This window comes from Poecile atricapillus, chromosome 1 (genome assembly GCF_030490865.1).
Source record: "Poecile atricapillus isolate bPoeAtr1 chromosome 1, bPoeAtr1.hap1, whole genome shotgun sequence".
NCBI classification, from domain to species: Eukaryota; Metazoa; Chordata; class Aves; order Passeriformes; family Paridae; genus Poecile; species Poecile atricapillus.
The window spans coordinates 144,428,587-144,453,647 of NC_081249.1; the positions used below are offsets into that span (position 1 = coordinate 144,428,587).

At 41.9% G+C, this 25,061-nt stretch overlaps 2 protein-coding genes across 8 annotated transcripts in view; both read left to right on the forward strand.

Annotated features, from left to right (window-relative positions):
* Positions 1 to 15,487, forward strand: part of MAPKBP1 (mitogen-activated protein kinase binding protein 1) — a 99,757-nt gene extending 84,270 nt beyond the window's left edge. For 3 of the 6 annotated variants that reach the window (XM_058839098.1, XM_058839088.1, XM_058839107.1), the window contains 7 exons: positions 865 to 1,010; positions 1,428 to 1,598; positions 2,454 to 2,532; positions 4,074 to 4,384; positions 5,164 to 6,225; positions 9,430 to 9,515; positions 10,519 to 15,487. In XM_058839098.1, the coding sequence (XP_058695081.1) occupies positions 865 to 1,010; positions 1,428 to 1,598; positions 2,454 to 2,532; positions 4,074 to 4,384; positions 5,164 to 6,225; positions 9,430 to 9,515; positions 10,519 to 10,812 (2,149 nt within the window). In that variant the 3' untranslated portion in view covers positions 10,813 to 15,487. The remainder of the gene's footprint in view (positions 1 to 864; positions 1,011 to 1,427; positions 1,599 to 2,453; positions 2,533 to 4,073; positions 4,385 to 5,163; positions 6,226 to 9,429; positions 9,516 to 10,518) is intronic. The other 3 variants (XM_058839117.1, XM_058839139.1, XM_058839128.1) reach the window with 3 other exon arrangements.
* A 122-nt stretch (positions 15,488 to 15,609) lies between these two features.
* JMJD7 (jumonji domain containing 7) lies at positions 15,610 to 24,162 on the forward strand. 2 transcript variants are annotated; one of them, XM_058842072.1, is made up of 8 exons: positions 15,610 to 15,702; positions 16,247 to 16,400; positions 17,253 to 17,506; positions 17,954 to 18,010; positions 18,424 to 18,519; positions 20,739 to 20,815; positions 21,895 to 22,054; positions 23,448 to 24,162. In XM_058842072.1, exons 1-8 carry the CDS (start codon positions 15,636 to 15,638, stop codon positions 23,534 to 23,536), a joined length of 954 nt encoding a protein of 317 aa, XP_058698055.1. In that variant the 5' UTR covers positions 15,610 to 15,635; the 3' UTR covers positions 23,537 to 24,162. The 2 variants fall into 2 exon arrangements, with proteins under 2 accessions (XP_058698055.1, XP_058698064.1); XM_058842081.1 differs by having other exon boundaries at positions 21,895 to 21,988.
* Positions 24,163 to 25,061: the final 899 nt, after the last annotated feature.

Genomic DNA, 25,061 nt, shown 5'->3' on the forward strand with positions numbered 1-25,061 from the left:
AGAGTGCATGCCAAGATTTTGCAGTTGAGGATGCTAGGTTTCACCTAGTTTATTTTTCATTTTTAATTTTGTAATGATAACATTTGGACAGAGTAAACTCATGGTCTGCTTCATCGAATAAAAAAGGGAGGCCCTCTGGTGATGTTGGATACAGACTGGACACATGGCAATTTTTACAGTGTGGGAGCTGCCAGGGGTAGTTGCCATTTAGTTCTTTTGACTGACTTCTGCATCCTACCTTGCCTTGAAGTATATTTGAAAACAAAGTATTTCAAAAAGTGCAAAACTGAAGTCCTTAGGCATCTGGAAAAAAAACAGTGCTGGTGACATTTGACAAAATGAGATCCATGAAATCTCAACAGTAATCACTAACCCTGTCATACAAGATTGCATTTTTGTATGATGTTCTTCAGTTCATTAGTCTTTCTCAAAGCTAGAATCTAGTATATTTTGTATCACAGAACTTGCCCAAAGAAGCAGGTCATGAACATCGATAAAATGGCAAACTAGTTTCTCTCCTGCAGGTATAGGCCTGGTTTTAATCCCTTTTTCATCCTGTAAACTTCTACATTTTGTGCTGGAAATCAAGCCAGATCAGTGTGCTGCTGGTGCTTGGTAATCTTGGGAACTGACAATGCCCAGAAAATCACAGTCCCCTTGGGACTTCCATGTCCAAGCTTAATGAAATGCAAAAAATATACTGTATTATGATGAGAGAAATCAACTTCTTTTTCTCTTTAAAGCCTTACATTTGTAATAAAAGGTATTACTAACACAGGTAAGGCCTTATTAAAGTTAAAATGTACTTCTTTACATGTAAACAAATATCTCTTCTAGTGCTGTATCTTCCTGTCTCTCTTGTAGTGAGTTCCAGGTAAAAGCATTGCCCCATGGGAAGCTCTGCAGGGGTTATCACAGTAATGGATGCCCAGACAAACACAGTCCAGACAGTGCCTGCTCTGTAGATTACAGCAGCAGTCGTCTGTCTAGCCCAGACCATCCAAATGAAGGTAAGAAACAAAGACATTATACATGTATTTATATGTGAGCTCTGAGTGAGCTGAGCTGAGGTCACACTCCTATTAGTCACACCGATACTGCTGTACAGATTCAGGAGCATTTGAGCAGAAATCTCAGCAAAGCCACTGTAGAAGCAGGAGTTGGTGAACTTTCCTTCTTTCCTTGTGCACCTTTGGCTTTCTCTTACCTTGCTAGCCAAAGAGGCAGGTTTAGTATTGATTATGCCATAGGCTATGCTGTTTGTCAGATATGGTAGATTAGAGAATTACTGTGCGTAATGCTGACTGACTTGAACGTTCTAGGTCTAATTTAGCATATTTGTTGATTTTTTTTTTTTTTTTTTAAACTTGGCTAATGCTACTCTGATTAAGTTTTTATGGCACTGGGGTTTTTTTGCCTTTTCCCAGATTCTGAAGGCACTGAGCCTCTAAGCGTAGATGGTGTCTCGGACCTGGAGGGAGAAGAAGGAGAGGAGGATGTGGGTACTAGCATGCCTGAGAGAGAAATTCCTCCGATACCTGATCAGGAAAAGTTCCTCAAGGAGCATTTTGGGACCCTGAGCAATACTGATGGAAAAGGTACATCTCTGTGTTCAGTGGGGAGACTTTGTAAGGTCACTCCTGATTTTTCCACCATATAAACCAAAGCAGGCTACAAGTTCTGTTAGGCTTTCCTGGATGCATGGATATGGAGAGAGGGGAGAAAATGGAAAACAGTGTAAGAGGCCTAAAGAAGAGCGACATCTGTTAAATCATCGGTCTGTGTGTAAATTTGTGTGGATGAGATTGGGCTTTGTGTCAGTTTGTGTTAAGTATTGTCCCTGGAATCCTGAAGAGTTGTTACCTTGCTCCCGGACTGGTTTTTCCTGTTGTAAAGGAAAGCATTGACTGCGCGCTCACCCCCCCATCGGTGACACTCAGTGGCCTCTAGTGGTGCATCAAGGCATAGCCAATGTCACAAAAGAAAAGGCTGAAATGCTGGGTGGAGAGAGAGAATAAGAGGAAACATCAGAGTGGCAAAGGAGCTGGTTTGTCTTTATCGACCAACTCCAGAACAAGGCATATATTTTTAGAATTTATAAGGTTGCAGGCAGCAATATCTATGTGAGTTTTTCGGGTTCTTTTTTTCCTTTTATTTTTTTTCTTCTTTGATGGGTTTGTTTTCTGCTTCATGCCAGTGCCTCACAGTCCTACAGGCAGGATAGGACACAAAGGGAAGCAAAAAAGGAGGCGTACCCTTAGGGAGAGTAGCAGCTTAAGGCAGAGTAATCTAAGTAGAACACTAAAGGAAAAGGAAATATAATTATTTAATTCTTTGTGGCTTTAGCTTAAAAAAATCCCCTTGGATAGTCTCAATGATAAGAAAATGTATATATGAGAATGCTCTGTAAATAAACTGCTCATTTTTCTTTCTCCTTAAACCAAAATTTTTAGGTGGCTCATGTAGGAATCTGGAAAGAACCGAAAACCTCAGCATTTCCTCTCGCTTTCTTTCCCAGTCCCCGGCTCTCAGGTATGGCTCTGTTTGTTTTGAGTGTTTCTGTCTGTCTGTTTATACTAATATGAGTAGGTCTCCTGCTAGGTCCTGGGTGAAAATAGTTGAACAAACTTCTGGCTTTTGTGTGCCTAGGCACAGTAAAGTGTTAGCACAGCACGTGGCAGGCTGTTTGCAGACTCTTGTGATTTGGACAGGTTATCCTGCATCACTTTAGCTGTTCTGTTTATTCTAATGCAACACTATTGTTTGTTCTATTTCCTCTTTCAATAACATACTTAGTTGTTTCATGATTAATGCCTTGGTTGATTAAGTTGGAGGAATCACTAATAATCTAATTTACTCTTCACTGTTTATGCTCTTTTTATTCTTTTGCATTTCATTCAGCTTGGACAATGAAAGTAGATTTGTCAACTTTTCCTTTGTTTTACAGTCCTTTCTTACTCAGCTTTGTTTCTCGGTCCCATGCCTTTACAGGGTGTTCTGGTGTCTCACACAAAGCCCCACGGGGATATTATTCTTCCAAAACCCCCTCAACCTTAAAGCACTCCAAAAAGCCGCTGCAAGCTGTTTTCCTTGTTATTAAAAAAAAAAAAATCCCAATAAAACAAATAAATAAGAAAAATTTTTAAGAATTAGGTCAATGCTTTTGTTGATTTGGGTTCATAAATGTTTAAAATAAACAAATACTTCTGTATTCCTCTGAAATGACAACCTAAAATCTTAGCTCAAAAGAATTTCATTATATAGGACTAAGAAGATTTGAGTACATCTTCTAGTGTTCACCAGCTGTATCCAGATTCAGCATGGTAGGGAAATTTGTTTGTTATTGCTGTATTCAGCTGCTGTTGCTGCTGTCAGGAGCGCCTCTTAGTCTGTCTGATGTATGTTTGGGAAGAAAGCCAATGGTTAGCTATTGTGTAAGCTTATGGAGAGTTGCAGTGATGAGTGAAGGAAGTCACTGGTGCTCTAGACATGTAACAAGGGAGGTAGTTTTTGATTATGAAAACCTCTGGGCTTTTAATCTGTTCAGCTGTTTAAACGTGCCAGATTGGAAGTTGCCTCCTTTTTGAAGTAAGCCCACTGAAGTGGAGAGGAAGAGGAAATTAGGCTTTCCTCTTGAAGATACTGACCAGCTTTCCTAGTCATTATGCTTTCATAATGTTAGGAAAGCATATTGACTTCCTCTTAGGGTTTTCTTAGAATTTGAAAGATTTAAATTTTAGTGAGGTGAGCTGAGAGAAGAGACCTGACCTGACTTTGCCCAGTCTTTCCTATGCCTGGAATTTTTCCTTCTCTTTTGTCTTCACTTTTTATGGTGTCTTCCCTGGAAACAGCAACCCAATGCTATTTGTGATTGCACAGCCTCTAGTCAAATGCCTGAAGACCAGAGCTTGCAGGGTTGAGTAGAATTAAGTGGTAACAGCTTAGGGCATTTTTGACTCAAAAAAGTCCAGAAAGGGCAGGGCTCTTTATTCCAGAGAAACTTAATGCATGTTCCTGTCTATCCAGGGGAACATACTTGTTTTTCATTAGGATTTCTTTATTGTGTTCTTTAGACGATTGTCACTCTCTTCATCAAATCTGACACTGGATTCAAAGCACATCGAGCCATCAACCCAGACCAGTCAGTTTACACCAAACCTGTTTAAAAATGACAGCAGCCATCCTGGTGATGCATCGGAGAACAGCCAGCTCCTAGAGAATGTAAATTCAAATCGAGCTATTTATGTGCAGAAAAAACGCAGATCAGCTTTGGAGACCAGCAGAGTTGGTATGGCTCCTGGACGGGTTACTGCCTCCTTTCCAGAAGGCCCTGTGAATGCAGTCATGAGAAAGGCACAGTCAGTGCATGACCTCGTGCATGAGGGTAAGAACACACATTGCAATGATGGTATGAGAATGAAATGAGGGCATCTGAGTGGAGGATTTAAATTAAGCTCATCTTTCTGCATTTTGAGCTATAGGCTTTACATGTCTTCTCACTCCTACCCTGTCAAGGGAAAAAATATTTTTAATATTATTTATTAAAATATTATTTAATATTTTTAATTTGTAATGCAGATGCTGGTTTTCTAATTATCGTTCTCTGATATTTGTTTGGCATCTGTGGGAGGAGCACTGCAATGGTGAAATGAAGTATTTGCAAAAATATTCTCTCTTGCTGTGGTGGTTGCTCCAAGCTAAGACTGAAACTCCCCAGGGTGGGGAGGAGAAAAAGAGGGAAGAGAGGGAAACAGAGAGCTTATTGTATCCATGCCCTCCATGTGAAATTACTCTATTTTTGAAACAATCAACTCACTAACTGTTAATAAGTTTGTTTAAAAAAACAAAAAAACCCCCACAACAGCATATATAAGTTTTTGCCTGCTTCCTCTGGCCTCTCTCTTAAGAGTCACAGCGGTCTGAGGTCTTCTGGCCATACACTTTAAGAGCAAATCTCTCTCATGTGGAAAGCAGCATTGTCTGAGTAGGATGAGGGATAGGGAAAAAAGAAAGCTGTTGAGGCTTGGTGATACTAACCTGAACTAGTGGTTATGTTTGTACACATCTCACAGGGGCTGAGCTGAGCCACATTAAATTCTGATTTAGGAATTCACTGCAGGCTCTTGTCTATTTTTGGTATGTTTGTCTGTTTAATTTTTACAGATAAAGGTCCAGGAGTGATATCCTCTGCCAAGCAGCGTCCTCAGACTCTTTTGGTGGTTGAGAAGGACCCCAGACCTAACAATTGCAGGGTGTTATCAGCCAGTATGTTGAAGATGGATGGATCTGGTGCTCTGCTGGCCAAAGATGTCAGGGCTGCAAAACCAAAGTCCTATATGAACCCCACAACCAGCTTCCGGGCTAAGATGTCAAGGAGCATATCTGTAGGGGAAAATCTGTACCTTGGTTGCTCCACTGAAATGTTGACTGATGGGAGGATTAGTCCTCCAGTGACAGAGAAGACACAATTTAATTCCACACAAGATGCTGAGAAGATTAAGCTGCCAGTGAAAGAAAATGTTCCAGTGAAACCTGCACTTCAGCCAGTTGTAAACTGCTCATCTCCCAAGTCTTTCCACAGCAAGTTGGCATCATCAAACCGAGCACATCTGATTCTTGACATTCCCAAGCCATTGCCTGATAGACCCACACTGGCCTCCTTCTCACCCACTACCAAAACAAAAAACCTGCTTGAGCCACAGTCTCCTCAGTCACCTGCTGGGGCCTCTAAAAAGAAACCCTCTTTTCCTGAGGTCCGCACCTCCAAGAGGGAGAATCAAACTGCTGGGTCTCTGGTTCCTGGTAGAGAGGTCCCAACAGGGCTTGCTAAAGAGAGCCCAGTGGATTATCCAGTCTCAAGGACAGATTGCCAGGATGAGCCAGGGGTCACTAGTCTAAAACTGAGGGCGGTGTCAGAGGGCCAGCACCTAAGGTCTCCTGAGAGCACACTGCCCAGGGGCAGGGAGCGGATCACCGGCATCGCCTGTGTGCTAGACAGCCAACCTGGACTTTGCCCACTAGACCCCATCAGGCCGAGGTCTCCTACATCTATAACTGCCTCGGCACAGGTCTCAGGTGTGCATGGATACCCATCTCTTATCTTCCCCCTTCTGTCTTCTGTCTTTGTGAACCGCCTCACGATCCCATCACATTTCTTTACGTCCAGCTTCTGGCCTGTCTCGTCCTGTCTGCACCTGTCTCGTTCCATAAACCATCCCCTCAATGGTGAGACACTTCTTCAATCTAACATCTTTTTCTCAGTCTTTAGTTTCCATTTCCTCTAGGTCTTATGTCTGACAGTCCTTATTAGCTGAATGTTTTGTAGGCTTCAGAACTGTTATGTTTTTAGTAATTTAGGTGTACAATTACCTCAAGGGGCTCAAACATCTTTGTGGTCAATCCTAAAAGCTGATATGCTGGGAGTCCTCTGGAGTGTGTAGGCACATCCCCTGCCCTCCTCTCGGAGCATGTTTGGCCAGCAAATGAAGGTACAGGCCAACATGTGCTAACAGAACTAAGCAAGCACAGATAATACTGACAGTGAAGTTATGCCAGGTATCTCAAAATTTCCTTTGTTAATATGCAAGTGTGCAGGGTCCAGAAGGGTTTGCATACAACTTTCTCCCATGAGATAAAGCTCATGGAGGTGAGCTCCTGGCTGTAGCAACCTGTGAGAGCAAGCAGGTCTTTGTGCTGTTATCACTCTTCTTTGAGGACATGTCTGCAAACTGAATGTGCAGTGCATGTACAGGGATTGAGCATTAAAAATGTGGGTTAATTTTTGAATTATCTCTAGTTTGGAGAGAAAGGTACAAGATGAAAAACTTTCACCTGGTGAAAACAGCTCTAAGATCTGTTACAGGCCTCAGTTTAAGGTAATCCAATCAAATGAAAACTAGCAGGTAGGTTTAAATTGAAGCAGAAATCCTGCCCTCCATGGCAGGAAAACCTCCAGTGGCAGAGTCTGTGGCACTGTTTAGTCCAACATCATCTCCTGAGGTTTTCGTTTTGTGTCACAATCTGAAAGGAAATACACCTTTCTGAGCTGTGCATTAGAAAGTTGGATGTTAACCACTGCACTGATAGCTTGTACCTTAAGGGGCTATATAGTTTTTTATCCCTTTTGTTATGTTGTTCTTACTCATTTCTTAGAAGGGATAGCTCTGTAATCCTGTGATCAGTTGCCTTCTGTGGTGCCAGGCTGTTACACCATTCATTGGAATGGTAAAACACAATGTTTCTGCACCAAAGCATTACAGAAGGTTTAATATGGTTTTGATGCACTGTTATTTTTCTTTTTGCATTCCTAGGGGGATCAAACACCTTAAGATTGAAGCACTATTATGTAAAACAGGAAATGTAATGTTTTGTCTAAGGGACCTGCAGTTATCATACCGTGGCTGCTCTGAAGTACAGTGAGTGCATCTGAAATTTTTAGACCCTTCCCCTACAGGGGTAAGGTTTCTTCCAGCACCAGATGCACCCTGAAGCTGTGGAATCGCATTCTACAGTGGAATTGTAGTTGACTGTACTCTTTAGGCTGAGTTTTCTCTTCTAGATTTGCGAATCAGACTACATAGCAAATGGTTTTTGGTTGGTTTGCAGAATTAACACAGGTAGTACAGAGAAAGAGCAAGGACTTTTTCAGTATTGATTTTATTTTTTTTAACAACTCCCAGGATATAGCACACCCTGACAGAATATTTAACAGCATCCTTTAGTGAGTTAGAGTGATATAGCACTGTGGAGCCTAATGGTTTTTTTTTTCTCAGTAGGCAGCTGTCAGCCTTAATCTTCTCGTGGACCACATTTCCCAAAGTTTTAGTGGTAGATGCTGGGAAACTTGTTTAGATCCAAGTTGGCTATTGCTGTGAACAACTTACTGTGGGTTCTGGGAATCACAATGTGGCAATTTAGATTAAAACTGTAGGGTTGATAGAGACTTGTTCTGCTTCTGACTTGCACTGTTATGCTGGGTTTCCACTTAATTTTTCTGTCCTTCCATTTCCTGCTTGTTTAACAGCTGCAAATGAAAAGACTTAATTGTTCTTGTTGAAGCATTTTGACATCTACAGTTAAAATGCTGTAAATGTGCTTAATACTGTGGCTGTGTTTAATATTCTCTGCTAGTTTCTGAAGAGCTCTGCTCTGCACACCCAGGAAGCAGAAATTGCCTGTTACTTAAGCATTTATATTAGATTTTATGACCTTTCTCCTGACTGGCACCTCCCAGAGCTGGAGACCAGCATAAAAACAATGATCTGAGGAGAAATCCAGAAACAATCATGAGAAGAAACAGCTGGGTTTCAAACATAAAGAGGGAAAGAGGGGGGCAGAAAGCAAGAATCTTGGATTGCACTGAAGTCCACTCGGCTCAGACTCCATGGGTGATTTAGGATCAAAGAATGCAGATGGAAGGATTTGTTCATGCCCCTTTGCTCTTTGTAGATGTTTTTGTTTGTGTAGACGTTTTTCTAGCTGTATTTGTTTATGCATCATCTAAATGTATTCATAAAATTAGCTCAGGTCCTCTCCAGTCTATTCAAAGATGGTTTTCTTAGAATTACAGAAATTACAATGCTAATGTGACAAAATTTTGGGTTGGGGTAGCTAAAGAAAGTTGAATGTCCTTTGTCCAGGCCTTTGAAAATTGAAGATTGTGTTTGTGTGTCTATGTCTTTGTTCATGGTTTATGTCTAACTCATGAAAGTGTTTATTGCATAAAGATTGAAGGTCTTCAACTCATCTTTTGGAGATAATATCTGGTGGGGACAGGAAGAAGATGCTGTCCTTCAGTTGCTTGCTTTTATTTTTTAGTTTTGGGTTATGGTGTATCAGCAGTGTATGTCATGGGTTGCTCAGCAATGCCATTCTGTTCAGATTGAGTTTGCTTGTCACAACTCCTCTGGACCTCAGTCCTCACTAGAGAACACTGCGATAATTCTGTATAATCCATCATCCTCTGTGCTTTAGTAGCACACTGTGCAGAAGGATGCGTGATGGGGAGCTTGTAGATTTCTAACTAGAAAATTAGAGGCTCCTTGGATCAATCCCTCCTGCCACTGGAAGCCCTCATTGCAATCATGGCTTTAATTGTAATTGGAAATCACATGGGTAATCTGTGACTATCTGTGACTAACAAAAATGTGCAATCTGAGGAAAAACATTGCTGACTTTGGAGAGTCTAAAGACTGGAAAAATAGGGGTGTTTGAAGCAAGCAGCATGTCTAGTTAGTATGAAGGAAATCTCATACAGAATGTGCCTATTTAATAATTTGCTCAGACCAGCCCTAAAAATTGAATGACAAGTTGTGTGTGTGTGGTCTTTCAAAAATGCATTAAAAAACCTGTTTTCTTACCAAACTATGAGGCTGTGGATAGTGAAGTGTCTGTGCCTTGACTTGTGCTTTTATCTTTTCCTCCCTCCAGAATCGGGCATCAGCATAGAGCAGTGCGAGCACGTGGTGTCCGAGCTCCAGGACAGCATGCGCAAAGCCCTCCACCTTTACCGCAGGGTGAGTGACCTCACACATGGGCTCTGGTACAGTAGCTGGGCTTTACAGCCCACAGACATCTTACACAGAATGTAAGTGCTTGCTGCCTCAAGGTGTTCTCTTGACTGTGTATTCAGTGACACAAGCTGCCTGGCTGTCCACTTGACTGCACCTTCAGCTTGAACCAGGGATGCAGGAGCTCCTGATTTCCAGCTCTTGCATTTTCCAGTGGTTTGCTATGGTACTCTGAGCAAATCAATTAAGTTTTCAGTCTGTTTAGCCTATCTGTAAACTGAAGATAACAGTATGCTCTTTTTCAAAGGGGTATTAGGGAATTAATTAATGGTTATACAGTATTTCAGGGATATGAAATATTATAGAAGCTTTGAGTTTTATTATCCTCGTCTGTTCTTTGTCTTTGATGCCTGGGGAAAGGATTAGGAAATGTGGGATACCATGAGAATCCAACTTTGAAAAGAACATGCAGCCTGTCTGTCTCACCACCAGACCAGAGCTACATGCAGAGCAATATAACAGCTCTTTGTTTCTTTGCTTAGTACTGGTCTGTCAAGTCTCCTGCAATGAGTGTGAGACTTTGATGGTGAGCATCTGCCACATGGTCCTCTGCAGCTCTGGGCACAGCACTTGCATTAGCTCTCTGACTTTGCTCTGTTCCTGGGACCAGCTGCATTTGGCAGGCAAGAGGGACAGGAAACTGTGGCCCTGTGCTGCAGCTGGGAAACACAGTACCTCCTTAAGCCCACTATAAGGGGAACACTACCCAAAAATGTGTTTCCCATCTCTGTCCTATTGGAGTAATGCCTCTGGATTTTGTGCAGCTAGAGAGTATTGGATGCATGTCCTGCTGAATGTCTAAATGGGCAGTCTCAAATGCTGAAGAGAAGTAGGCTCGATTGGTCTGCAAATCTTTACGGCTTCACATTCCTAAAGGGCTAAAATTGCTTACTTGGTGCTCTACCTAAACCTCAATGCATTCTTTTTTCCCCCTCCTTTTTGTTTTCAGGTACTAAATGATACAGAATCTTCTACTGACAAAGAGAAAATAGCAGGCCTCCTGACAGAAACATTCTCCTCAATGAAGAAAGAATTGGACTCTCTGAAGGATGCAGAAGAGCTTCCAAAAGATAAGGAGGCACTGGTAAAGCCACAAGATAACGCTAGCCCACTGAGTGAGGGATGTGGTGCCAATCTACCGAGTCCCAAGAGTTTGGGAGATGAGCAGACACTAGCTTTGTTGGAACAGTACTCGGAGCTATTGCTGCAAGCTGTGGAACGACGCATGGACAAAAAACTCTAAGAGGGGTGACTTTCAGGTGTTTGTGAATTCACAGAAGTAATTGCAAGAGGACCACAGAGAGAGCTTCAGACCAATGCTACCATCAGCTGGTCTAGTGCTGGTGGGGTTACCTTTATAAATTGATTTCCTCAGGCTCCAACAACTGTGACTTGTTCAAGTTCTTAGCAATGTGCTGGCCACAGTTTTAATATTTGTTTCCCAATGGTCTTCAACTTCCTGTCTCTAAACAAAGTCTTGAAAGAGGAGTTTGGAGAAATTGCCTTGAAATTTCTTCATAGCCAGGAGGTCAGGATGTTTGACACCTAAAAATACAAAGAAAATCCAGTTTATCCAAGAAATTCTGAACTGCTGACTAAAAGCAAAGGAGTCCATGTGAAGCCAATCTCTTCCTCTCTGAGACTTCATGAGAATCAAGAATCAGACTTTTTATGGGTTTATTTATTAATTTATTTCTCTTGACTGTTGCTCTGTGCCACGTTTGTGGCTGTTATCTTTGTCCTTTAGAAAAACTGTCAATCCCTTTGCCATATCCCAGCGAGAAACAATCTCTGTATTATAAATCCCCAACAGGGAGACAGGCTGGAGTGTCTGTGCAATTAATGAACTGTTCTCTGCTTAGATCTTGTCTTGCTGTTCTTGCTTTTTCTGCCTTAGTTTTGTTCCCTGCAGTAATCCTGCTGTTGTTATGACAACCCTGTCTGCTTTCCTATTGTGTCAAGACAGTCCCCACACTGTACTTTATCTGCATTCACCTCCAGGGAAAGGCTCTGTATCCCTTGGGCCATGCTTTGGAGATTGCTTTATGAATTCATTAGTGGTACTTTTAATCTGGAATTTGAATACTTTGGGTTTTCTGCAGACATTTAAAAATTTTGATTTAGATACAATACAAAAATTGGTTTCAGCCACTTTTCATGATTAGGAATTGGATGTTGACTTTGATGTTGTTATGATTTATTTGTGGAGAAGTGACATGGAAAAGCTGGTTTCCATCTCTTACAGTGTAACTCTGGATTTGAGACATCTTCAGTGTCATGGCTCATCTGTATCATGTGTTCATTTCACTGTGACAAGAAAATGTTTTCCCCTTCCCTTTACATGAAATCAGAGAATTTACATCCCAAGAAAGCTGAGATTCTCCTACTTTTTGTAAAGCTGTTTCAAATCCCTTCAGAAAATTATTTCCTAAGAACTTCAAATGAGATGTGTTGGGGTGTGATTACCACTATTTCCCCTGCCTCTAGCCTCTTTTCTTTTCATGAATTTCTGGTCTGGGAAACAGAATTTTCTCTTCTTGCATTTGTATGTGCAATATTCTTCTTGCCCTGTGGAGCTTCTCTAAACCCATGCTAACTTGTGTTTGTTGTGGCTTAAAATTGTCCAGTGATGTTTTTTAGGTCAATGATATAAGCTAAGAAAAAAAAAATTTAAACCAATGAAATTCTTCAGCACCTTCCCCCTTATTCCCACTCCTTTCAACAACAGGGGCAAATAGACAAAGTGTTTTATTTCTTCCATCTCCAGTCTGTCTTGCATTTATTTTAAGGCAGAGCAGTGTAATCCCAGTTCATAAAACTGATAACAAACAACAAGAATTTGGTGGGAGAGAGACTGCTAGTGTCTGTGGAAGTCAGTCAGAGGCAGCCAGACTGCATCACTTGGTTACAGAGGTTACAGGGTGGAAGCTTTTTTCTTTCATTTTACTGTCCTGGCTGCTGTCTCTCTGAAACCCTGTGGCACTTGGAAATGTGGTCTGTTGACTTCTCTTTCTGTGACTGCAAATCTGCAGTGCAGCCTTTTTTCTACTGGTCTGGCCAGACTGGCATAGGACAACCTGTTTCTCCTGAATAACTCTAGGGCTGAATAATCTGCAGTTCTGTCTCTCCCCTAACAAGTTTGCTGCCCAATTCCTGCTGAGTGCTTCAGGACATGGCAGTATGGGGAATACTTGGAGGGCTTTCCAGCTGCTTCTGCCTGTAATTGAAATCTGCCTAATCATGTTTCAGGTGTCCTTGCTAACCTTTCCTTCCATGGGCTTGTACTGAAACTTTAAAGGGGTTTTGTTCTAGTCCTGTCTCTGCACTGTATTGTGCTGAATCAGCTGGTGTGCTTGGTCCCATGGGCTCTTCTCTTGTGTAGACAGGTTTTGCAAAAGAAGGCAAGTTGGAAACCAGGGAGGAAATTTCTGGCAGTTTCTCAGAGTGAAAAAGTTAACTGGAGATGCTGTGAGTGGAATGTGTGATAAGAGTCGTGTTGGGTCTGTGATGGGAGTTAGTGTGGGTCAAGCTTGCTTTTGAGATGACCGATTCCTCCACTTTCAGACTGTGAACATATGTCCTAGTATACAGGAAATTTCTTGCTCTGCTGGGGCCACAAGACACTCAGGAAAAATAGCAGTCACTTGAATCCAGGTATATTTTGGTGCAGTTGATAATGGTTTGAGGGTCCTTTATATTACTTCCTTGTGCAATTTTATACCATTTTATTATTTAAACATTGAGATAGTGACAAAAAGATAAGAGATGATACAGAAGAGCCAGTGGCGAGAATGAAATTTACCATAAAGGTGAAGGTCAACAACCAGCAAAACTCACATAGAGGTATGAAACAAACCTCCTTGAAAATAAATTGTGTGAAGCAAATCTGATTTTTAAGCTGATCAGAGTGGGTTTTGTTTCCTGAAATGGATTTTGCTTGGGGTCATGGCTGTATACAGGAAACCAGAGGTAAAATCTCATCAGAATGATGGCAAGAAAAATGTTGGGCAAGTAGATCAGTTGGAGAACAGTTGTGTAGTTTAAAATAAATTTAGAATAGTATATGTAGGAGACTCAGGTAAACAGAGTAGAAATAGAGGTGGTCTTGGTCTGAAGAACACCATTTGGTCAATACCTGTGAATGATGCAATACCAAAAGGCTTTGGGAAAGTAGGTACAGGACTTGGAGATGGTGATCTGTAATTGAAGGATGTATTGGAAGGAGTTTGTTTTTAAATATGTTCTATTGAGCCTCTTGCTGTTCTCTAAGCAACTGTTTTTTTTCTTAAATGGCAAAGTCATGAGCTGCTTGTTCAAGGCTTCGATGTTTTGAATTGATTAGAAGCCCAGTAAAGGAGATGCTGGTGCCTCAAGTTTGTTGCTGAGAGGGGTGAGGGGACAGTTTTGCTCTTTATAATTTAAGACTGATCCAACTAATTCTTCCCTGCTAACTTCCTATTGCTGGCAGTAGGAAATATTCCTAAAACCTCTAGTTTACAGAAGAAAAAGAGCATAAATGCATTGCATTTGCACCTTGTGAACATGCTTCACTGCAGGCTGTCCATTGGGCCAGGTAGAGAAATAATGAATGCTAACTGCCTGGGAAGTGAAGAGGCTTGTCAGAGGAGGTAATAAATTTGAGTCTATCCTTCTTAATGGTTTATGTTCCCTCTTACTGGTTTGTGGGTGTTAGCCTAGGCACAGCAAGATACCTGTATTAAGATATTTGTTTAACATAAAGCCTGAACAAATAATTTGGGCCTACCTATCCTCTTTACATATATTTTCCCCCCTTCAACCCAGCATTCCTGGTCAAAATGAGAAGTTTTAGGTTTCTTTTCCGTCTTGCAGATAGTACTGCTTTGCCTGTGGAACCCCTCAGTTTGTTTAAGGGCTCTCTTGAACTTGGATAGTAGGAAGGGCTGCAGCCTGAAAGGGCAGCAAACTCTTGTATTTCCTGCTGCAGACAGGTAACACCTTCCTCCTCCCCATCCCTCAGCAGCACCCAGGCGCTGTGTGTATGGGAGTCCACCTTTCTTCCACCTCCTCTCTCAGGCTGTGCTCTCCTTTCCATGCAACCTCCCAGGTGATGACCGGGGCATGGCCTTACAGCAGCCCCTTCCCCAGCCTCCCCGTTTTGCAGATTTCATCGTGACTCAGAGGAATTGGGACGTTTCTTTCTGGGAGTAGAAACATACCAACTTAATTTTTTAAAAAGAACTAATATGTATATAATTATATATAAGAAAAAAAAAAAAAAAAAAAAAAGAAATGCAGGTATTTAAACACCCTTGATAAATTCATGCATGTATACAGTGTCTTCCCCCCAGCCCCTTGGATGTGTAGCATCCAGGACACTAAATGACAAAAACCTCATCGAAATGTTAGACAGGTCTTCTAGCAGCCCCCCGAGAGAGCAGGCGGTTCCTTCTCTGGGTAAGCCCCGGCGTGTCCCGTGTTTCAGACCGTGCGTGTGAATGACACGTGGCGGCGGGGACACGGGGACACGCGGGGCAGCTCGGGGCAAGCCATGTGCGCCCCGCGCTCCGGGCAGGCACCTCCTCACCCCTGTTCCCCCCTTTCCTGCACTGCCCTTTTCCTTCACTCCTTTAAAACACAAACAAAAAAAACCCTTCCTGCTTTATTTATAAATGCGTGTTTTTATACTTTTGGCTTTAGGTAAAATAATACTTTGTCTTTTTTTTTTTTTAATTATTATTTGGGGAAAAGAATTAAAGATTCCGTTTGCTTTTGTGGGGTTTTTTTGTTTTGTTTTTTATTTTGGTTTGTAGTTTTGGGCCTTTTTTTTCTTTTTTTTTTGCACTGTGAGGCTCCTCCGGGAGCCGTTTTTAACTCTGTATCCATTTGTACTTCGTGTCTTAAACTGTTTCAATAAAAACGTGACCATTTGTTACCGAGCTGCGCGACTCGCTCGGGAGCTTTGCCCGCGGTTGGTTTTCCGGGGGAAGGGGCGGGAAGGGGGGCGGGAAGGGGGGCGGGAAGGGGGGGCGGGAAGGGGGGCGGGAAGGGGGGCGGGAGGGGGGGCGGGACGGGGCCGGGCCGTGCATGGCGGAGGGCGCGGCGCTGCGGGCCGTGAGGGGCTGCCTGGCCGCCTTCCCGCGGGAGGCCCGCGGTGAGCGCCGCAGCGCGGAGCGGGGCGGGGGAGGCCGAGGGGACCCCGCCTGGGGCGGGCAGTGGTGCTGGGCCGGCCCTGGGGCCCGGCCAGCCCGGGACCGCCGCCTCGGCCGGCGGCAGCGGTGTGAGGCGATCGGCGGCACACCCTGTGCTGCCGGCGTGATGGTTCCGAGGTCAAGGTGAAGCAGAAAGGCCGCAGCAAAAAGAAAGCGAAACTCAAAAAACCGGCCCTTTAATGGTTGTTTCTCTGTGTATAATGTAGCAAAAGAAAGCACTATTCCAGCTTCCAAAAAATCATCCTGTGGTATCACCTCTGTATGAGAGGTGCACCTCCTGTAGCACAGGCTCTTTATCCTCAGGCGCTGAGGTTTCCACCCGGCTCTGAAACCCCCCTAACACCCTCTGGGTTTTACAGAAGGATTCTAGATCCGTGGGGGGCACTGCTTGGTGTCAGCTTGGTGAGGCGTGTGAAGCCTGTGTGCAGGCAGGGGATGCTTTCTCCCGGGATGCTGAGTAACGCTGTTTGCTATTTGTCTGGACAGAGCTGGGCTGGCCGGAGTCTGTACCCTACCTTGACAGGCCTCCGTCCCCGCTGGAGTTTTATCGAGACTGGGTGAGTCCGAATAAACCCTGTATAATTCGCAACGCCATCAGCCACTGGCCGGCCCTGAAGAAATGGACCTCGGCGTACCTCAGGTATTAGCGAGCTGTGGAGGAGGGCTGGTGTTCAACTGCAGGCGACCTCACTAAATAGCCCGTGGTTAATCTTTGCTGTTGTTTGTAAGATTAGCTCAGATTCCTTCCTGGTTCTTTATGAAGATGTTCAGCCTTCTCAAGGTCAGGTGTGTCTTCCTTGCACACATACTGCCCTACCAGTTCCAATGCAGCCGGCAAGGGTGGGTGTTTTGGCTGTGTGCAGCCAACAGACTCAGACTATTGAAACTCACCCAGCTGGAGTGGGACTGTAATGCTTTAAGGACAGACTGACTTATTTGTGGCTGAGCACACCGTGTTTTCTCAAAAAAACTAAATGATAAGCATTTAAACAATGACTGAAATTTTAAAGAAAAGCCCTTCTTTAAGAGAGGCTATGTGGTTAGACCTAAAATCTGTGGGTCAGATCTAATTCTGTGGGGCTTAAAGTTAAATATCTTACAGAACTAAGGACTGTTAGCCTCATGGGGTGTGTATCTATCCTTTTCTTCCACCCCTTCTCCCTGTTCAGTTGCTTTTGAACATATGAACCCTTGGATCTGGCTGAGTTGAATGGCCACAATAGTATCAAGCTCTGCCATGACTGGTGAAAAGAAGTGGCTGAAGAGGACCCTCTGTCTGCAAAGAGGAAAAGGGAGCTCCTTTGTGAATCATCCTGTTAGGAGAGAATTCAGAGAGGAAAAAGAAACTAGAGTTGCCTTGACGGCAGGGAGCAATTGGAGCAGAATGCCAGAGTCCAGACAGGCATCTTATTTTTGCTGCCCTTGAAACGTGTTTTTAAAATAGCCAGTATGTAATATAAGAGCTAATTGCAGGCTTTGATTTGTTTTGCAGGGAGGTAGTAGGTCCCAAGGTGGTGAGTGTGGCAGTGACACCAAATGGTTATGCAGATGCAGTGTTTCAGGACCGTTTTGTCATGCCAGAGGAGCACCAAATGCCTTTCACGGACTTCTTGGACATTGTGGAGAAGAAAGTGACCTCTCCCAATGTATTCTATGTGCAGAAGCAGTGTTCAAACCTCACTGAGGAGTTCCCTGAACTTGTCTGTGATGTGCAGCCTGACATACCATGGATGAGTGAGGCACTGGGTAAACCCTCAATTTCTCACATATTCAGTAAATATTTTGCATCGAGCTTTAAAACAGTCACACTAGGTACTACATGGTGAATGTTTGTTCTCTTTCTCACTTTGGTTTCATCCTCTTAGAAGTGGTAAAATGCCTAATAGAGTAATCCAAGTTTTGGGGCTGGATTACTCTGAAATCAGTATCGCTGTTGTGTACTGGGACCCTCCCAACAGAAAAAGTGTTGTGTAACACTTCTTTACATAGAGGGGCTTCTCTTTGATCTAGAAAGTGTTTGCAGTGTAGAAGAAGGAGGTTGCTGTTGTTCACAGAGTGCTATTTGCAATGAAATCTGTCATACTTATGAAGGAAGTTATAGGACAGAATTTCAGAAAATTATTTGAAATGTTTTTAAAATTGACATTTTTTTTTTTGTTGATACCATCTTATCTTTTTTCCCTAATCATACAGGGAAGAAGCCTGATGCTGTGAATTTCTGGCTGGGGGAGTCAGCTGCTGTGACATCTTGTATGTATCCTATGGCACTGTAAATCTGGTGATTTCAGCACAAGTTTAAGCTGGCTTATTTTGGTTTAGTGACTCAGGAGAATAGTGTGGGGTTTTTTTGACAAGGCAGCATTTTAACATGCTTTTTTTTTCATTATTCTGCCCTTCTGCAGCCTCCTGCTGCTGTGTCTCTGGGTGCATCTACCTGGCATTGTGTCATGCAAGGCATCAACAATTTGCTTCATTAAATGCATTTGCTACTGCATGATATTGTGACTTCCCCACTGGCCACCAAAAGGAAAAAGCAGTCTGATAATAATAGGGAAAGTGGATACTTTCAGTTTACTGTAGTTTCTGCTGCATAGAAGGAAATGAATATGGATTTCTGTCTTTCTCCACATTTCTATTTTTTTTTTTTTTTTTCTCAATCCTAGTACATAAAGATCATTATGAGAACTTGTACTGTGTGGTATCTGGAGAGAAATATTTTCTACTGCATCCACCAAGTGACCGTCCCTTCATCCCATACGGTACATCATTTTGCTGTGCAATGTTTCTGAAGGCTGGAAGGAGGACAGACTAAAACACCGAAAGATGTGAAAAATAGGAAGCAGTAGTAACATTTTGATGTTTATGCAGTGTTACATTTTCCAGTGCGAACATAAATTTCTTCTGTTTCGTGCTGCAGGTAGTTTGTAATAAAAACATTATTCTGAGGCTAGGTTTTCCAGTCCAGTAAAGTAATGGGCTCATTGATTCACGTCTTGAGTCTTGTGTCCAGTTCTGGGCTACTCAATTCAGGTATGACATTTAGATGCTGAAGTGAGTTTAGAAGAGGATATTCAAGCTGGTGAAGGTTCCAAATAATTCCTATGAGGAGCAGCTGAGGGAGCTGGGGTTGTTTAACCTGGAGAAAAAGAGACTCGGGGTACTTACCACTCTCTAGAACTCCTGCAAAGGAGGTTGTACCCAAGTGGGGTCAGGCTCTTTTCCCAGTGACTGGAGAGGTAAAGGTCTCAAGTTGTGCCCAGGGGAGGTTTATATTGGACATTGGGAAGAATTTCTTCACATAAAGGGTGAGTAGATATTGAAATGTGCTGCCCAGGGTGTGGTGGAGGCATGTGCCTGGAGGTGATTGAGGAAAGACTGGATGTGACACTTAGTGCCATGGTTTAGATGACAAGGTGGTGTTCAGTCATAGCTTGCACTTGATGGTCTCAGGTGATCTCTGGTCTCATCTGTTGATGTCTTTTCCAAACTAATAGATTCTGTGATACTCATGGCAATCTCTTCAGCCTTAGAATATTTAAGTTAACAAAGTATTTTGTCAGTGTTGCAGCATGTAATTTTTGATTTTTTATGGGTTTGGATTCTGCCTACTTTTCTTTAGGAAGAAAAAGCCAGGAAGCTAAAAAATCAGTTGTATTTTAATGGAATATTCAAGCTACTAACTGAATCTCTGAAACCTAAGAAATGAAGAAAGAGATTCTTGTGGCAGCATTGCTTCAGATGTGCACAGCAGTAGCTTTTGTTGCAGTGTCATCTAGAAGATGGACAGCTTAACTTTGTCTCATAAAACTTAATTTTCCTATTCCTTTACTTTCAAACCATCAGATTAAGTGAATGCAGAGAGCTCTATGACACAAATATAGTTTGCTAGATGTGTGCTGCTACAGTATTTTATTTATACTGTTCTTATTTTGTTTACAACCTTGAAGTCATAGAATCACAGAATGGTTTGTGTTGGAAGGGACCTTGAGGATCATTGAGTCAATGCCCCTGCCATTCGATAGACAAATTGCTCCATCCAGCGTGACCTTGAATATTTCTAGGGACAGGGCATCCACAACTTCTCTGGACAACCTGTTCCAGTGCTTCATGACCCTCATTGTTAAAAAATTCTTCCTTATATATAATCTTAATCTACCCTGTCTCAGTCTGGTACCATTAACCCTTGTCCTAGTCTTGGTAAAAAGTCCTTCTCTGTCTTTCTTATAAGCCCCTTTTAGGTACTGGAAGGCCACAATGAGGTTTCCCCAGCACCCTCTCTTCTCCAGGCTGAACAATCCCATCTCCTCAACCTTTCTTGGACAGGTGGTGTTGTATGTATGTGAATGTATGACACATACGTGTGTTATAGGAGTCCTACTTTGTAAAACGAGTTGCTGTTAAAGCACAGAGCAGAGATAATGCTTACATTTCATAGTGTGTAGTAAAAAGAGAATTCCATCTTTTTGAGCATTAGGTTAATTAATGGAGAGAAACTCTCCAGGGAGGGCTTTGAAAACCACATGTGCTGGAGCAGCGAAAGAAAAGCAACCAGCAGTATCTGAAGCAGTTGATGAGCCTTGATAATTAAAATTAGAAGTGAAAGGCTGGCCACAGGCCACTAATAACTCTTGTGAATGCTTCTTTAGTAGACTGACCTAAGGTGAAACACCCAACTATAGAATGATGTATAAGTCAGAGGTGCATTTATGCCTTCTGAAAAGGAGACAGTTACTGGAACAAAATAGGACTGGGATACAAATGGGCTTGGAGGAGAGTAAGTGTTATTCATGCTGACTGAAAAAAAAGTATCTGAAAAAACTTAAATGCTTACATTAAAAAATCTGAAATGGAAAAAGGGAAGGATAATGAGCACAGTAAGTTGAAAATGGTTTTGTATTAATTTTTCTTGGTGAAAGTGTGACATGCACTGCCATTAGGTTCTCTGAATTGTGTAATTTAATTCTTTCTCTCGTTCCAGAGCTCTATCAGCCAGCAACGTACCATGTAGCAGAAGATGGTTCATTTGAAATTGTGGATGAAAAGACTGCAGAGAAGGTAAAAAGTTTATAAAGAATGCAGTTAATAGAGTAGGGAGGATTTGGGGCATTCCTGAGCCCTCAAACTAAGCATATTGATTGATATTTAGAAATCCTTCATTACTGGAAAAAGAATGCCCAGATATTTCTCTTGTATTTTACTATTTGCAAAGAATACCCAGCTTCCAGAAAAATCTTTTACTGCCCACCTGAAACCATTGATATCATAAAGTGTTGCCTTGCACCAGACTTGAATTGATCCACTAAAGAACTTCTGAATCAACGATCGTCAACAATAAGGGACTTAATTTCATTATGCCTGGAATAGACCTTTCTACATTCACTTTCTTTTGGCCCTCTACTCCGGTCCACAGTAGTATCACCCAGTGCAATAAAACATACCTGTCTGAGTAAATAAATGGCATTTTCTTAATAGTAGCAATATTTATTTGATTAAAATGTTTGGATCTAGGGGCACTTTACAAACCTCAGTAGAATCTTAATCCCTTGCATTTTGCCTCTGCAAAGTGTGAGTAATATTACAAAATAACTTGAACTGGGGCTTGTTTTCTGTTTCCAGAGTGGTGCTCATGGAATCTCATTCCTGTAATGCAGCAAGGTTGGAATGCTAAGGTTTATAATTCTGTAGGGCAGAGGAAGAATTAATGCAGGCAAAAGGGACTTCCCAGCAAGGAGGGGTGTATTAGCTGCTGGGAGTAAAAATTACACCAGAGAGCTAAAGAAGAAGAAAGGAATTTCTAAGAAGAGTGGTGCAGATAAAGTATTTAAGTACTGAATGTAAGAGGAAGAAGCAGCTTAAGGGGCTGGAAGTGTTTTAAAAGTATGCCATGAGACTGCAATTTCATGGATGACATTTATTGCCTTTTCTCTAATTAGAAATGCATCACTGAAGGAGGCACATCTTTGCATCCTTGACCTATTCCCAGTTGAATGTGGAAAGCTGTGTAGCTGTACATGTTTTGCTAGACAAAGTACATGTTTTGTAACCTAGTGAGTTTGATTATCAGTTGTTTTTCTGAAAGCTTGCTGGAATTTTTTGCCAGGGCCAGTACCATATATACCCTTTTTTGCCTTTAGGTGCCTTGGATCCCTCTGGACCCCTTGAACCCAGATCTAGAACTGTATCCAGAGTATGCTCAGGCAAAACCTTTGCAGTGTACAGTGAAAGCTGGTGAGATGTTATATCTGCCTTCTCTCTGGTTCCATCATGTTCAGCAATCACATGGCTGTATTGCAGGTAAAGTAGACAGTATTTCCAGATACGTTTTTGATCTGTGGTGGGTGTGCAAGTAGATATCCCACAGCAAAGCATCAGTGGGAGGAAAGGTTCCTTTAAGGTTATCTGCCCCTCTGCAGGACAGAATAGCAATCTTGACAGATCCCATGGGGCTGCCTCCTTGCAGCCTATTTTGTTTTCATAGCTTTGTCAACACAGCATGGAAGATACTCTGTTTTCATATGAGCTGAAATTTGCTCTGACCCAGGCTCTTCCCTTGCTAACAAGGTTGTGTTGTGTTACTGTTCCTCTTTACCAAAAGTCTTGTCATCACTTTCTTTGTAGGATTTATCATCACACTTCTATCTCTTTTTTTTTTTTCTTCTCTTTCAAAGTGAATTCCAGAATTTCAAGCATTCCTCATTTGGTACATGTGGAGGGGTGAGGATGGTGCAAAGTATTATTGTTATGTCATGCAAGTTTTGCAAGGCTTGAGGAAGAGATTTTTGCTGGAATTTTTGCTTGTCCTTTGTCTGGAATAATCCTGATAATGCTGTTCAAGAAAAAAGTATTTTGAACAGCGTAACATTAGTATTTGCATAACACTGCAAATATTGCAAACCCTTTTTTCATTTCTTGTGATTCTGGGATAAATAGACAATCTAGGAATAAAGCAATAATTCTGATTTGTTTTTCCCAGTGCTGCTGCATCGGTCCTTAAATTTTTTTTTGCAGAAGTAGAGTTGTTTCCAGCTGCAAGCCCCTGTCCACTTCTTTTCTCTGTTTAGCAGAAATACCAAAGCGTTTGAGTTAATTTGTCCTTTAGTCTGTTAACTGCAGTACAGTCTGTATACACTTGAAAAATCAATATTCTCTGGATCTGGTCCAGTGAATATCTGAAGCTAGAGCATATCCTCCTTCAAGAAGCATTAGTACAATATTACAGTGTATGGCTACGTTTTCCTAGGAAACATACCCCAAAATTAGCAAGAGAAGCAGAATTAAAGCACTGTCTGATTGATGACCACTGTGAAGTAGTGGTGAATTTTCCATCCTTTACACAGGAAAAGAGGTTCCTATCCAGATGTTAAACTTTACAGTTAGGTTATTTTTTTATCTAGATAAAAGTATACATTTTCTGTTCCTAAGCATTTTGCCATCTTCTGCTCCAAAGAATCTCCAGCATGTATTTCTGAAGTTGGTTTGGGTTAAGGCAGAGTTGCATTGGCAGCTCTATGAAGAACTCCATTGTTTGCTTATGTTGTTTTTAGCTGTAGTCAGAGATTTGCTCATTTCAAAGTTCAGTCAGCAATAAGGAAAAGCCTGTACTAACTGAACTGTGTAAGTCTATGAACACTTTTGTAAATCATTACATTCTAGTCTTAAAATGTTTTCCCTTTTTTTGTCTCCTCAGTGAATTATTGGTATGACATGGAGTATGACATTAAGTACAGCTATTATCAACTACTAGATTGTCTCACAAAAACTGTGAAAATGCTATAGCAAGGGTGGGAGACTCAAGCTTGTGATGTCTGTTTCTGATGTGATACAATCATCAGCATCTGTGACTGGAGTACAAACAAGATTCTCCCCAAAAGAACTGAATATTAAATTATGGTCAATAATGCCTGCTGAACACATCATGGCTATTTTTCTTGATTTCAGAGTCCAGGCCAATTGGCCAGATTTTTTAGCTTGTGAGCAGAACTTTATAGTGAGATTTTTAGGCCTTTGCATGTTGCCTTGGTGATGGTGAGGAAAATAAAGTGTGAAGGGAGACAATCCAGGTTTTGAAAATCCCAAAATGAAAGCTCTGACTGTTCAGATTTACGGATTATTTTCATAAAAACTCAGTGGTCAAGGAAGGATCTGCTCTGTGCATCAGGCTGCAACAGTCCAACATATGCATTCTGCTTGAGGCAAAAGTCTGTCCTGTTATAATTCTCCAAGTTCAGCGGCTGTGGTGTTTGGATGGTGAGAAACGACAACTTCTGAGATAAATAAGTCAGGTTAAAGCTTATTTCTGTACTAATTTTTTTTTTCAAAAGTAAACAATGGCTAAAGGACATCTAGGAGGACATGTAAAAGTCAATGTTGGCTGTTTTCCAATAAAAAGCTACACATTTTTATTGGTGGTTTTTATTTCTTTTCATTGTTGTATTTAAACATAGCTGCATTCTCTTGCGTCCTGAGGGATGGTTTTAGAGTTGCTCTGCCAGATCTGCAGTCAATCTGCCTATCTGTGGTCTCATGGCATGAGGTGTGATTCTGCAGCTTGTAAGTTCATTGATTGTTTTGTTCCTTTGCCATTAATTGCTGCTTAGTGCATGGTCAGGCAAGTTGTTTGAACCAGGAGCCTGATTCAAACAGTCATGATTCCCATCTGTATTTCCACAGAATGGGATGAGACTACTCACATGGCTGAGACCCCCAGGGTAGGACTAGAAGTCTGTTAAATTAACATTCCAAAAATGTAGTATTGCTGTTTATGAAAACAAAAAACTGGTGTTTATTGTCAAATCGTTCCTTGGAAACATTATTAATATGGGGGAAATTAATTATTGGGAAGAAAAATATAGTAATTGTTTTACTTTGTCTATTTCTTTTGCTTTTTAAAAGAAACATAGTTATAGGATAAAGTTCCATTTTAACTTGTGGTGCTTACCTAAAAATTGCAGAAAGCTTGAGAGGGATCAAGAGCAGGCTTTGTTTCGTGGCTAGATTAAGATGTCATGCTACTTAGGCTTTCCAGCTTGTTTGTGTTTATTATGTCCTGGCAAAGGCTCCCAAGCCAGTTCTGCAGTCGAATCTGGAATTTCCTGCAGCTGGGGGGCGCGGCAATTTGGATATTTCTTTCTGCTACTTTGGGGTTTTTAATTTAGTCTCTCTCTGTGATCGAAAGTAAAAGCAGTCGCCAAGAACAAGTGACAGCTTGTGCCCGTGCAAATGGCCGGTGTCACCGTGCCAGCCGAGCGGGAGAGTCTGGAGGGAGGCGTGCTCTGGACTACGTCTCCCAGCAGCCCGTGCC